Genomic DNA, 15,095 nt, shown 5'->3' with positions numbered 1-15,095 from the left:
ACTCTAATTTTAGCTGACAATCTGATTCAGAGCTGCACAGAAAGACTGAAAAACTACATTTAGAAGTGTCCATGGCTTGAGCCATGTCCAAGAGTAGTGGTGCTATGCTGCTGGAATGCAGTGCAGCCAAGACTCCCTCCCACAATCCTATTCTGACTCTCAGACTTATATCCTTGCAGTCATAGGAAACCAGTGGCAGAGCGAGTAGGAGGCTGGCACCACAAAACAGGATAGACAAGACGGAAAGAGAAAGTTAAAGCTTAAAATAAACATCAGTAAAAAGAAGAAAATTATAATTTTGACTTTTTTAAACAAAAAACAGTTGTATTGGGTTGGAGTCAATTTGCCTTTAATGTTGGCTGTAGTGGAAAGATTAGACTCGATTGTATTATGTCATGAGTTTTAACGCTTTTTGTATGGATCATCAACATTTTTAAATAGTTCCAAATAGTTCCAGGTGTATTTTGAGTTTGAGGTCGTTCGGGCATCTGGTAAGGATGCCCCCTGGGAGGCTGCCTGTGCAGCTCTACCAGACACGCCTCACTGGGCGGAGACCCTGAGGCTGACCCAGGGCACGCTGGAGGGATTATATCTACCGGCTGGCCTGGGAACGCCTGGGAATCCCCCAGGAGGAGCTGGAATCTGTCGCTGGGGAAAGGGAGGTCTGGAGGTCTGCCCTGCTTAGTATGCTGCCACCACGACCCTCATCAGGACAAGCGGTGTAGAAAATTGATGGATGGATGGATATATCAGGATGCTTTAAAAAATGTAAAACAGTCCATTAAGGCTGCATCAACTTACTGTGACTTGAGTTGGCTTGCGGTTGTAAGGGGGCTGGTCTGCAAAACAGGAGAAAAACAGCTGGGCCAGTTGAAGGGTGCAGTATGAGAAAAAGGCCAAATAGCGAACAGCATCCGTGGAGAAACCCTGTGACATAGAGAACACACAGGCACTGCATCAGAACACAGGGCCCGTGCTACAGGGGGCACAATCATTAACACAGCACTGCAGTTCCCTTGGGTCAATCTCATCTGCATTCTGAAACATCGACGAGATTTCCACAGCAGAGGTGTCCTGGAGGGCCGTGGTGTCTTCTGGTTTATGTTCTCCTTAAATGGTCTAATTAAAACTAAGATGTGAAAGCCTTAGATAAGCCTAACTGAGATAACAACTTACGTGAACTGAATAATTAAGAGATGCTGTTGGAACAAAAACCAGCAGACACTGCGGACCCCCAGGATGAGTCTGATACCCCCCAGCCTACAGATATTCCAGTTCATGCAGCTCCCCCCGTTGTTCAGTATATTGTATGAATTTGGCAATATACATTTTAACAGCCCGTTCACTGGCACTGCTTCGAAAATACAGACTGCTTCCTGACATCAGTTGTCTTTGGTCTAATGTAGCTTTCATTAAAACGGTTCCAATCCAATTTAATTTTCACTTCACCTGAGCTCTTAATTAGTTATTGGAACTAGGTTTTGACCCTGGGGTCTCACATGACTTCCAAATCACACAGAAAAGAGTGAAACCCATGTAACCTACTTATACTTTTAAAAACTAGGAGAAAAACAAAGTAGTAAGCCACAGTTTTCCTGACTAGGAGGTGGATGTGTTGCTACAGCACAGATCATGTGGCAGTGATATACTGATCAAATGCATAGATGCAAGTTAATGTTATATACAAAAAAAAGGCTAAACTTACATACTGTAGTGGATGTATGTGTTCTTTCCACGTGAACACCATCTGTTATATAATAAATCTAAGTTCTGGCTCTAAAATCCACTACTTATTTTAAATCGCAGTTCCGTCATGTTAAACGCTTAGTACAGAGTTGTGATGCCCAGTGTTTATATGTTGAGAAAAACAAACCTACACTTGTTGAACCCATTTTTTTTAGTTAATGTACAGTACCACTCTCATGCTGTTTTGCTTCTTTCGTGCCAAAACACATGCTACATATGCTAACTTGAGATCCATAGTAAACATCCGCTTGCTTGTGGCTTGAGGCCCTTGAGCGTGGGGAGACATGGATGTGTGGGAAGGAGCAGGGTGTGGAGAGAGCATTGAGGACAACCTCACTGGAGCCTGGCATAAAACAGGGTTACTAGGATCATGCTGGCAGGACATATAGGTCAGAAACTTTAGTCTGACTTGGCTGTGAGAGGATTCTAAAGAACCCCTTATCCTGCAGAAAGAGGCTTGATAAGTTAAACTACCCCATTCTGTCTGCTTTCTCGACAACCACAGCTTTAAAATACACCGCAGAGAGTCAAGTGTGGCTACCACAAAATGTGTATATTTTGTATATGTATTTTGTAATAGACTGCAGAAAATGAAGTGTGTGTTTTGACTGGCCACCACAAAACCAGATGCTTTTCATTTGGTATTCATATGGGAATAATTATCATATGAAAAATAGTAATGGCCTGGTGTGGCAAAGTTGATAATAAAATGTTTAATATTAATGCACAGTAGAGCTTTTTGTATAGGGTAATTTCTTGATAATCTACAGTGGGGGAAAAAAGTATTTGATCCCCTGCTGATTTTGTATGTTTGCCCACTGACAAAGAAATGATCAGTCTATAATTTTAATGGTAGGTGTATTTTAACAGTGAGAGACAGAATAACAACAAAAAAATCCAGAAAAACAAATTTCAAAAAAGTTATACATTGATTTGCATGTTAATGAGGGAAATAAGTATTTGACCCCTTCGACTTAGTACTTGGTGGCAAAACCCTTGTTCAGAGGTCAGACGTTTCTTGTAGTTGGCCACCAGGTTTGCACACGTCTCAGGAGGGATTTTGTCCCACTCCTCTTTGCAGATCCTCTCCAAGTCATTAAGGTTTCGAGGCTGACGTTTGGCAACTCGAACCTTCAGCTCCCTCCACAGATTTTCTATGGGATTAAGGTCTGGAGACTGGCTAGGCCACTCCAGGACCTTAATGTGCTTCTTCTTGAGCCACTCCTTTGTTGCCTTGGCTGTGTGTTTTGAGTCATTGTCATGCTGGAATACCCATCCACGACCCATTTTCAATACCCTGGCTGAGGGAAGGAGGTTCTCACCCAAGATTTGACGGTACATGGCCCCGTCCATCATCCCTTTGATGCGGTGCAGTTGTCCTGTCCCCTTAGCAGAAAAACACCCCCAAAGCATAATGTTTCCACCTCCATGTTTGACGGTGGGGATGGTGTTCTTGGGGTCATTCCTCCTCCTCCAAACACGGCGAGTTGAGTTGATGCCAAAGAGCTCGATTTTGGTCTCATCTGACCACAACACTTTCACCCAGTTCTCTGAATCATTCAGATGTTCAATGGCAAACTTCAGACGGGCCTGTACATGTGCTTTCTTGAGCAGGGGGACCTTGCGGGCGCTGCAGGATTTCAGTCCTTCACGGCATAGTGTGTTACCAATGGTTTTCTTTGTAACTATGGTCCCAGCTGCCTTGAGATCATTAACAAGATCCTCCCGTGTAGTTCTGGGCTGATTCCTCACCGTTCTCATGATCATTGAAACTCCACGAGGCGAGATCTTGCATGGAGCCCCAGACCGAGGGAGACTGACAGTTATTTTGTGTTTCTTCCATTTGCGAATAATCGCACCTACTATTGTCACCTTCTCACCAAGCTGCTTGGCGATGGTCTTGTAGCCCATTCCAGCCTTGTGTAGGTCTACAATCTTGTCCCTGACATCCTTGGACAGCTCTTTGGTCTTGGCCATGGTGGAGAGTTTGGAATCTGATTGATTGGTTGCTTCTGTGGACAGGTGTCTTTTATACAGGTAACGAGCTGAGATTAGGAGCACTCCCTTCAAGAGAGTGCTCCTAATCTCAGCTCGTTACCTGTATAAAAGACACCTGGGAGCCAGAAATCTTGCTGATTGATAGGGGATCAAATACTTATTTCCTTCATTAACATGCAAATCAATGTATAACTTTTTTGAAATGCGTTTTTCTGGATTTTTTTGTTGTTATTCTGTCTCTCACTGTTAAAATACACCTACCATTAAAATTATAGACTGATCATTTCTTTGTCAGTGGGAAAACGTACAAAATCAGCAGGGGATCAAATACTTTTTTCCCTCACTGTAATTAGCAACTAAAATTGTGTTGCAACAGCACTCTTTTTTTTTTTTTAATTCATTAGCTTACGAGGGAAGGAGTTCATAGCACCAATAATAGTTATTGTTTTTTATGTATTTAAGAAAGATGAGGACTTGTCAAAATATGTTTTAGAAGATGGGTTCACTCAGTCAGAGAGAACATAAATACTCCACTGCTGTACTCAGTGTACTGAATTTACAGCTGTCAGGACATAGATGTGCAAGGTAAACAACTGGCTCTTAGAGATGTGGTGCTAAAGTCACTCTTACGGTCTCTTAATATGCTATCCACTCTATCAGACAATTTCAAAGCAGTTCTTCCAGGCGGTTTGGAATTGAAAAATGTGCAAATGCAGCATTGCATTGATATGGCCACACAAAGTTCTGAAAATCTTGCACATGTAGACATTTTAAAAAGATCTCTGCTCGGTGAGAAAGGCATGCTGGTTGAAGCTGAATGACAATGGCAAAGGCACAGGTGTTGCTGAATTCAGACTCACAGAGGCTATTTCTAAGGACTGTCTTCTGCTGAGAATCTGGTGAGAACTGTGCTGACGGTAGCAGCATCTACAGAGAGAAATTTCCGTGCCAGAGATTGTGGTGTTTTGGCTGCCCTGGGCTTATTGGAGGAAAAAGACATGTCTCGCCACACACCGCACATCGCCATCGTGAACCTTTTCTGCAAGTGTGGGAACATCGTGCCAAATGCTATAAAAACGTTTTGTTTTTTTCTTAACATGCAGCTGTGTGTATTTGCAACATACTTTGTCTGCCCCGACTCAGACGATGATTGCGGTGTCTGAAAAAGATGGAGGAAAATTACTCTGATGGGCAACTCCAGCAACAGTGGGGACAGGAGGTAGCTGTGTCAGCGGTAGAGGATGTGTGGCAGATGGTATCTGCTGGGGCGTGGATCAAGCACTGCAGACATTGCACTGCTGCCATTCACTTACCCTCCCAGAACAATAACGCCATTGTATAGACAGCAACCAACAGACTTTGCTGCTGGAGCAAACAAACAAACTGACCAAATTAGAGGGTATGGCAGGAAGACAAACAGCAAACGGTGTTGGACACTGCAGCAGCTATTTTTTAATTTCCTTTTATTTGTTTTAGCTGCCTGTTGTGGATTAGATCTCTGGATGGATTTCTGTTGCAATAGACAGCAAGGTTGACCAGTCCAAGCCGATTCCTATTAGGACAGCAACACCTGTACCATTCAGTTCCTAAAAGTAGAACATAATGCCCCTGGAGGAGACAGATGTGTATTTCATTATATTGCACAATGAGGAATTATGTCACTTTTCTGAGGGCTTTAGAAGACCCAGTGCACGCTGTGGTAAAGTGCTGGCTGTCTGGGAGTAGCTCCTCTTACCTCGTCAATGGCCAGCTGGATTTTGGCTCTCAGGGGAACCAGGGAACATACCACCGCCAGCAGCCAGAACAGGAAGAGGAAGACCGAGGAACGGCAGCCCCTCATCCGCTCAAACTGCATGATAATGACTGCCAGCACCTGGGGAGAGAGAGAATTCTGTCACTGACAGATCTGTGCACTCTCGGTATACAATCCAGATCCATAAAACACAAGTTGTGATGCACTCCAGTCAACAAAGTCTATTAATTGTCTTCTAAAGCAGTCATCCTAAACATGCTGGTAACACAAATGATTAAATGACTCGCTGACTTACATCTCCTAAAGCAAACTACAGTTTGAGGGGTAAACTATTTCCTGCTGGCAATGGAATCTCCAGCTACTTGGAAGCTTATCTAATAAGAGAAAATATGCACTATTTAGCTGAGGCTGTGTTTTTATTTCTGGTAATGTAAAGAAATATCAGTTATTGGGAGGTTTGTATAAACCATGTCTCTGACCATAGTTCACCTTTTCACTCAAAACAGTCATACAGGCAATTTTTTTTTTTTCCATATTGGGAATCATATTTTTTTTTTCAGTGCTTCCCTTGAAACAGTTAATGTATTATTATTTATATCCCACTGTCTCAGCCTGAATATCCTCCCAACCTCCTCATTGGGGCGGAATCTGGGCACACACTGAGTCAGACCCATGTCCTTCCTGTCAACGCATGCTACAGCACCCTTAACAAGCCGCCCATAAGGCAGAGATCTATTTACTTTAAAAGAGAGGATGGTTACCATATAATTACTGCATAAATAGCTGCATTTCCTGTAAAGTAATGATGTATGCCCACTGCTATGAAAGGGGGAGTCTCTGCTTTCCATGACAACAAGCATCAAGGCTAAGCTAGTAACCACTCTTGTCCATGTTACATTTAGTTTGTCCTAGTGGAAGGGGGGGAGCTATTGCTATAGCTATTGCTATTGCCGTTGGGGTGGGGGAAGATGTGTTACAAACTTATTGTGAAACTCGTTATGAAAACACATCCAAGTCATGTCTTTGAAAGTGGCTTCAAAAAACTGGGAAAGCATCTGGTCTTGTATGTATAAATATATATAAAACCCTAACTAACGCGCATTTGTTTTTCAGTAAGCTAGTTACTTTGGTGGTGGATTGGTTTATGGGCTGTACTAATTAAAGGACCAAGGACCAACACAGGCTGATAAAACTTGAAGAAACATTTAGTGAAGTGGAGTGAATACTTATTATGAATACTTATAGTTCAATAGAGTAGGTAAACCATCTCCAATAGATTTTATCAACTCAATATCGAGAACTTTTTAAATCTTCACATCCTAGTTTTTAATCTCTTAATAATGTTATTTTCAAGGCTGTGGTTCCTCCAGGCTGCCATCAGCTTTGTATTACTTGCAGGTGCTAGAATGTTTTTTATTCCTCCAAATTATGACGTGATGATTGTGTTACAAGCTAGAAGAGAGACTGACAGCAGCCTTCAGGTATGCATGCCATCACGTGTGCAAGCAGACACAATGAAAACTGATGCAGTGGGCATCTAACTGAAAAATGCAGGAACTGAACAATCACAAGAAAAAGAACAAGCATGTTACCTTCACAGTGAAATCGATAGAGGGTGATGCATATATATTTTTGGAACCGTGCTCTTCGCTTTTTCAATTAAGGTGTTGCAATGTGTTGCTAAAAATGTTTGCTACCCATTACCACGTGATTGTGAAGTTTGTCAGTATAGTGGTTTACAGCTTTTGAGATGAGGTGTCGAATTCCTGAATTAAAACGACAGCCACAAAAAAGGCTTTCATCCCACATGAGTGGGTTTGGAAATCTCAAAACATCAGTGTTTCTTACAAGTGTCTCTTTGTGTTTAGGATACATTGCTGTGATTCCCCCCCAGACGCCCCCCCCCAGCAGTCATTGATATTGACATTGGTGTCTGAGAAGACCACAGGTGGGCAGCGTGTTTGTGTCTGGGAGAGTCCGTCTGTTTGGAAGGACTGTCTAACGTCTGTCGGAAAAAAGTAGTCGTGAGGCTGTGGCCGCTGCAGGAGAGACACACTGGCAGGTGCCCAAGATCCCGCGTCTTTTTAATCTGTCATAAATCACTCGATAGACTCTATCCAATTAAATGCCCCACCATTAAATGTGGTTTATCGTGAGAGTATGGACAACCAGCACTGATGCTAAAAGCCCTGTATATCCAGGAACATGATAAAACCATGGAATAAACCTAGAAGTGTGAAACAATGCTTCAAGAATATAAGTGTTGAGGAAATTTTACAGCCTGTCCTCAATCTCACAGATGACCCCTGGGGACAAAAAAGGGAATGGCATGTCAATGAGACCTACTGCTCTGGAAACTGAGCTGTAGGATGAATGACTGTATTTGTCTGGCCGCCTATCTTTAAAGTGGTTGTGATCCTGGTATAGCTGTAATATAGTGTAAAGCAGACTTTGGGATGATTTGGCATAACCAGGACAACAGGGACTGACTGATGGAATGGTGCCTATGACCAGTCATTCAGTGACGTGACGGCAATAAATGCTATACCATGCTGAGGCTGCGGGTGACCGGGCTGAGCAGAAACACTAGGTGATGATGAATCTCTCGATTCCTCTCCAGCAGAATGTAGAAGAACTCAACAAAGCCAAAGGAGGCCAGCAGGAAGCCCAAGACCTGTGTGCGAAAGGGGAGGAGACACAAACACCGAAAGATGAGCAACTGACATGCCCTGCTTACCTCCTTTCTCATGCACAGAGTGATATAATTGCATATTAAGACTAATAATAATAATAATAATAATAATAATAATAATAATAGTAATATTAATAAAAGACCTCTAAGATGCTTAGCTCAAATCATGTTTTTATACACTTCATATGATATGCTGCATTTTCTGTGTGCCTCCTATTGTCCTTTGACATCTGTGGGCAGTGTGAAATAACTGACAGTATGGCCTTATGTTTCAATGCTCACCGTTTTGATACAACACAGGCAGGAGATGCGGATGTATCCGCGGTCATGGCAGTAGAGATAAAAGCAATAGAAGGGTGCACAAATCCAGAGGTAGATACAGGGAACCCAAACCAGCACCGTGTTCTGGAAGCACTGGGTCAGGTCCGGGTTGGGGGTGTACCATGTCCGGTTCCAGTCCTGCAATGGACAAGCCGAAGGGCAGAAGTTCACGACACAGCCCAAAATGAATGAAATGATTTCTTTAAGATACCCCTATATCCTTTGTTGTCTTCAAAGTGTTGATTGACTTTGAAACATGGTATGCTAAAAAAAACTTTGTTTAGTTTGGGCTGAAGCTATACAGAGGCCTAGAGCAGTAGACAAAGAACAAAAAACATGTACACCTGACCCTGAATGTTAAAAAATGGCCTTTAAAAATATAGCCTTTGGACTGTGCTTCGTGTTGACTTTGCCAGAGTATACCAGGGGTTCCCTGTTAGCCAATACAGGACAAAACATTTCTTTGTAGATTTGTAATGATTTTTTTCTTCTTTGTTTTTTTAGCTCAAACAGCTGAGTGTATAAGTATCAGAAAAAAGTACTTTTGGCATTAATCATGTGAAGAAGAACTGTTTGTTTTTGTGTTGGAAAGGCAGATGCAGATGATTCTTGGGAGGGATAAAACTCGGCAAGTGTGTTGTGACATCCTGAACTGATACGATTGGGGGGAGTGCTAGGTAGCTTTACAAAGGGAGTTGCCTGATGTGTGCACTGTAGCCAGATGCTTAAATAAATTCACAAAAACATGGAGAAAAAAAGCGCAGCATATCATTAAATAGTATGACATTGAATCACAGTGTAGGAGGCAAGTGAAGAATCTAGGATCTATTAACAGGAGGTATCAGTGCAGTCTGGGCAGGAAGTGGTTAAGGGCCCATACAGTCTGAGATCACTCTCTCCACTCCATGGACAGAGACCCGGGAGATGAGTGGATCAGCCACAATTCATTCCAGCTGCCTCCCTGTTACACAACACCTCACCACCATGGGGCCTCCAGCCCAAACCACAGACCCAACCGAGGGCAGGTGAGGTTTAGCATTGTCGGTACCGACACTGGTCAGGAGAGGAACGCTGCCTCTACCACTAAACACAGAGCAACAACAGGCACAGTTAACCCTGCCTGGGTGCCCTTTATATTATCTGTACTGTCCCTGGGTGAATTTGAAAGCCCCCAAACCCACTGACTTTGTTGATTTATGTCTGCAACAAAGAAACAATAAGAATTCATGTCTGACTTGTTCCAAAACCCATGACACTGCAGTTTTTTACTTTTTAGCCTCTCGACTTTGTTTGCTAGCTAACATTTCTGAATTGCTCTATAACAGATACATTTCCCACCAGTCTCTTTTATCAGTTTGAATACATCTTCCCAGATGTAGCTGGGATAGTTAATGCAAGAACATAACATTTCATTTTTTCATAACTGTCATTTTGTCTGAAAAACACCCTTAGATTTGATGTCTGCATGTTCTTGTCTTGTTTTGCATGGGCTGCTCTTGTTCTTGTACTACCTGAGGATGAGGGTTACGTTTCCCTTGACCACTTCTAGAGTCTCAAGACTCCAGAGAGCCAGATTATGGAATAATATATTACTCAAGATGAACAATGGCCTTCTAATAGTAAGCAAGAGAAACTCCATCCTAGACCTAGAAGTGAGCTAAGGAGAAATAACACTTTATAAAATATTTTTTCATTGTCATCTTACTCTCTTCCACTCATTTTGTGGTGAGACTCTTTAAGTCTGAGTTTAGAAACAGTTTACAATATTACTCTCGCTAACTCACTACAATTGCAGGGCTGCTGCGGAGCTGCCGGACCGCAGATTAAAGATAGCAGCCGCATAGTTTGAGTGGCTGCTCCAAATCTCAGTAAACGTCATGTTGGCAAGACCAAACCTCACTGACCAGTGCTACTTTTTGTTTTTGTCTAGTCACTCTGACTTTTGCAAATGGACAACTTGTAAAGAATGAAAGGCAGGAAATCAAAATGCTTGACCCTGCTTTGAGGTCCAACCATAAATCTGGTCAATAATATTGCTGTTGGCTAGTATCACCTTCAGGGTCCTATGCATTTTTATAGGCTCTTTACTTGTGGGACCGGAAATAAAGTTTCAACAGCACCAGCGTGATATGGGAATGTTGGCACTCTATATAATTGGTAGTGTTTTGTTTTTTCCCCATTTAGTCTCTTTTAATTGAAGAAAGAAAGGAATTTGAGGAAAAGGAAAACTCTCAGAAATGCTATAAGTCTGCCAGAAAAGTTCTCTCTCAAACATATGTTCAATAAGAGTTCTTGGCAGCATTTCAGTAATGGCTCTGGCGCGTGTTTACTGCGGCCGAAGATGCCCTTCACACTGGGGCACGGGGCTGGAGACCACTAAATACACAGACGCCACCACCGAGAGCTGTGTGTTTAGTCCAGTGACCCGGGGTTACCGAGTGCAGTGCTAACCAATAGGGCCGATACATTGTATGCACAGGGCAGCTGTCCACATGGCTAGGTGAGAGACGTGTCAGAGCCAATAGCTGAGTCTGCAAAGTGCTGGGCTGTTGAGTTGCAAATGCTAATTTTCATCATCTTCTCCCAGGCAGGAATAAGCATGATGTTAAACCCTCCCCAAACCCTCCGCTTGCAGCTAAAGATTCAGTGATTATAAACCTTAAAGACAGCCAATCTGTTAACCCTTCCAACTCTGAACTTCTGAATGCCCAGATATCTAAGCCATCTCTCTAGGCGGCTTCTGCTACAAAACAAGGAGGAGTAAAACTCCCACATGCTTCCTTATGGAAATGGACTTCTCATCTGAGCACTATGTTGATAGACTCTTGTCTCTGGTTTCTGATCTAGCTGAGGTCAAATGCCTGATTGCTTGGGTGATCTCAGTTTCGCCCACAGTGAATGATTTCCATTTATCAACAACACCGAGCAATTTGTTTTGGTTTGGCTCAGACCTGTTTAAGATAGGGCCAGAGGCTGTGCTTAATGCAGAATTGAGATGCCTGTTGGAAACCTACAGGAGAAAGTGATTATTTTCTCTAAAGAAATATTTCAAATTTCCATCAGTGAGAGTTTTTCTGCATTGAGGACTACACCTATGCATTACAATCTGGCATATACATCCTGCAGCATAATGGGCAACATTCAGATATGATCTTGGTACAGTTTATAGAACATACTATCCAGCTCCATCTTTTTATGAAGTCATGTAAAATCATTTGAGCAAAAATATCATGTTGATGCTGGATGCATTTCAGTGGAATTAAAATCGTCCACATCTTGTAATGTGCCTCTGATCATGTGCCAAAACATGAATGAAAATAAAGGGTCTCGAACGTCTAGACCAAAACTCAATTTATAAATGTGCCTGTCTAAACCTGAACAGGATTCTTACTCATCTACATATCAGCCCTTTAATTGCAAAAACAACACCTGGAAAGGCAGGTATATTATACAAAACCACATAAGGATACTCAGAGAAATTTAAAATGAAATGAAATAGATCTGCAAGATCTAGCAAGCTCTGAAAATAGTAAAGTCCATCAGCAAAATGTTATTACAGTTTGAAAAATATAGAAAATAAAAGTTTAAATTGGATTTCCTTATGTAGGAAGTGAAATAGCCTAATGACAGGTATCACTTTTTCTTAGTGTCTAAAGAAGGATTTGAGGTTCTGCAATTTGTAAACAAGTGTGAATAGATTTACAATAATCAATAATACTGATATGGTGGAGACTGAAAGGTATAGACTGAGAGTGAAATTAGTCCAATGGCTGAATGTTATTCATGTTAAAAATACAGTGTCCTTAACCTTTGAGTCACACAGTACAGAACATACTTTTATGACAGTTAAAGCAATTATTCATATTTTAAACCGCTCATCAAATAAAAAATAAATAAAACAATAACTCATCTTAGGACGAGAATTAAAGAAAATTAAACGTGAACATTTTCCTTTCATGTAGAAAAACATTATCTTAAGAAGCATCTAACCATAAAATCTCACCAATAACAGGCACATTCTAATTAGATATGCATGATGTATTTTTTTTTAAATAAACAGAACTATTGCATTAAACACATGATGTAGAATTATTATTAATTTTTGCTATTCAATACCCTCCAGAATGATAGGAAATCATCTGTCCTTATTGCTGTACACCTGTCTGTCAACTGTCTCTCTGAAGTATACCCTCCCTGTGTGCCTCAGTCAGCCAGTTAACACTCACCCAGAGAGGGTCCAGGCCACTGAGACTGCAGAAGGCATCCATCCACGCTCCTTTTCGCTCCCTTCGTCTCCTGGGCTCTTTCTGTTCAGCAGTAAATCCTCTTCAGGCTGTGAGGGAGTGCGGTGCAGTGCGGTGCAGTGCGGTGCAACAGTGAGTCAGAGTGCGCAGGGAGAGTGTGTCTGATCTCTTCCTCCTCTTTACCTAACTGCTGCTGCTGCTCTGTGAATCATTTTTCTTCTGAGAGCAAGTCCCTGAGACAGCCCTGTTTATGAGAGCTGTCCTGCCAGACTGTCTCACCCCACTAGGTGGGTGGAAAGATCAGCCTTTCTTCTCTCTCTCTCTCTCTCTCTCTCTCTCTCTCTCTCTCCCCTCTTTCTCTCTGTTTTCATACATGTCTGGTTGATTTGGCTGGAGCAGAATGAAAACACCACAGTAACTCCTCTAAGCTGATGGGAGATCACCTCAGCCTATCCTCCCCCTTAGTTCCCCAAACAGCTCTATTCCCCAGTCTCTCTCATTACTGAGTGAAATAAATATTTTTGACTGTGCAGCAAGAGCCTTCAGAAATATGTACTATAATATACATTTTCAACTGTGAACTGATACTTTGTTGGATCACCTTAGAATTTATATATACACTAGATCTGGAGGGGTGTCTCTATGACCTGTGTGTCTCATGGTCTTCGGTGTGGCAAAATATTCAAGGCACTCAAGCAGAGGACACCTGTTACAGCTGGTGTTGGATGCAGAAGCTTGACTTTTGTACTCCTTTGATTTAATTACCACATGTGTAATAACCCTTGGGGCACGCTTGCAATGCAGAATGTGGCCTTGTCTTTGACACTGAGCTAGGCTAATACTCCTGGCGTTGTGGTGTGGAATGCAGTGGCCCAGTGATTTGTCTTGGGGGCAGACCGGGGGTGGACAATTCTGAGAAACTGGTGTGTCATGATGAAGTTCTTTTTAGCCAGGGCCGTGCTAGATCACGTAGGGCGCTGAGGAATACCGACAGACAGGCGATTCTTGTGATTTGCCAAGGAATTAAGGTGGAGTGGACACTAGTCTGTTATTTACAACAGCAGTTTTAATAATGCATGTTCTTTGATTGGAGTGAAATGCAAACTGTGGCTTACTATGGTACTTGTACCGTGTCCTGTTGGTGGTGTTCTTACTCAGAATCAGTACAGGCATTGCCAGAAGCACAGATGGTACTTTATGCGCATTATGGAGACAAGTGACACTGTCCAGTAATTACAAAAGATGGGCATATAACAAAAGGAAAAGGCTTTCTAGTCTTATTGGATTTGACTTTATTCTGTTGTCTTGGATGGATATCTTTATCCTTTTTTCATCATTATTTGTTTCATGATTGATCTCTCTCCATTATGGCATCTGCCTGTTTCACTGCCATTGCTTTCACTCTTGCGCAAAAACACCTTTTCAGTCGCCCAAATCCAATTATCTTAGGTAAAGGGATTGAGAGTGGACAGATGCTTTGGTTAAGCATGACTATACCCAATCACCCTGTATCATTCCAGAACTGCTCCACTACACCAATCCACCATGTTGTGTTGTTCTCCCAGTCCTTAGGGAGGGGGACATCAAGACTGTTTTGCATACCAATGCTTCATGCTTTGAGGGGCGCACACATTGGAATGATGGAATTTGACACCAGACATTAAAGTGCATCGATCTACATTAGGCAGGAGTGATGGAAAAAAAGACGGGTGTAGGAAGAAGTGTGTATGGGTGTATACAGGACTTTGATTTGAGATACAATTACAACCTGATTATAGCTAAGAATACAAATTTGCACATGTACAAGGTCCTAGGAAATACAGATAGGTCTGGATTTACAGTGGAGAAGTGTTCCTGAAAAACACAGTGTAAGGTGACTCCACATAGCCAGTGTAAGTGTATTCATTTTCTCATGGGCTATGGTGTAGAAATCACTAACACTGAACTAACGATGTATTCAGTCTCTACGGACAGTTTTATAAGCTGTAGAATTTCATTATTTGTCTTTTCAGAAAGAGGAGGACATACCGAGCATGTTTCACATGGAAGACTCTCTTTCCCATGTGGACTGGTACTCCTAGTCAATAAATAATGAGATATGCTCTGATTGTTTTCATTCTTAGTACCCTGACATGGATTAATTAATTACAGATGACCACATCCAGCCATCAATACATGATTTATAAAATAGGTTCAAAGAACACTATGGAAAATTAAATAAATGAATAGAAAATGCATCAGGATTTGGTATTCATAAAGTAGTTCTGCTTGAGCAAATGGTTGCTGGGGGACAGAGAAAATGAATGAGAACAAGAGGACAGAGACTCGTACAGGCAGTCTG

General features: G+C 42.0%; 1 protein-coding gene across 1 annotated transcript in view; it reads right to left on the bottom strand.

Annotated features, from left to right (window-relative positions):
• The window catches only part of LOC136712977 (multidrug resistance-associated protein 1), a 29,865-nt gene extending 16,860 nt beyond the window's left edge, over positions 1-13,005 (bottom strand). The window contains exons 1-5 of the mRNA XM_066689851.1: positions 12,737-13,005; positions 8,472-8,648; positions 8,046-8,171; positions 5,480-5,617; positions 802-927 (exon numbers count right to left, since the gene is read on the bottom strand). Coding sequence (XP_066545948.1) covers positions 802-927; positions 5,480-5,617; positions 8,046-8,171; positions 8,472-8,648; positions 12,737-12,778 — 609 coding nt within the window. The 5' untranslated portion in view covers positions 12,779-13,005. The remainder of the gene's footprint in view (positions 1-801; positions 928-5,479; positions 5,618-8,045; positions 8,172-8,471; positions 8,649-12,736) is intronic.
• Positions 13,006-15,095: the final 2,090 nt, after the last annotated feature.

Source organism: Amia ocellicauda, chromosome 17 (genome assembly GCF_036373705.1).
Source record: "Amia ocellicauda isolate fAmiCal2 chromosome 17, fAmiCal2.hap1, whole genome shotgun sequence".
In the NCBI taxonomy this organism is placed as follows: domain Eukaryota; kingdom Metazoa; phylum Chordata; class Actinopteri; order Amiiformes; family Amiidae; genus Amia; species Amia ocellicauda.
This window is presented reverse-complemented; position numbering and strand designations above follow the sequence as displayed.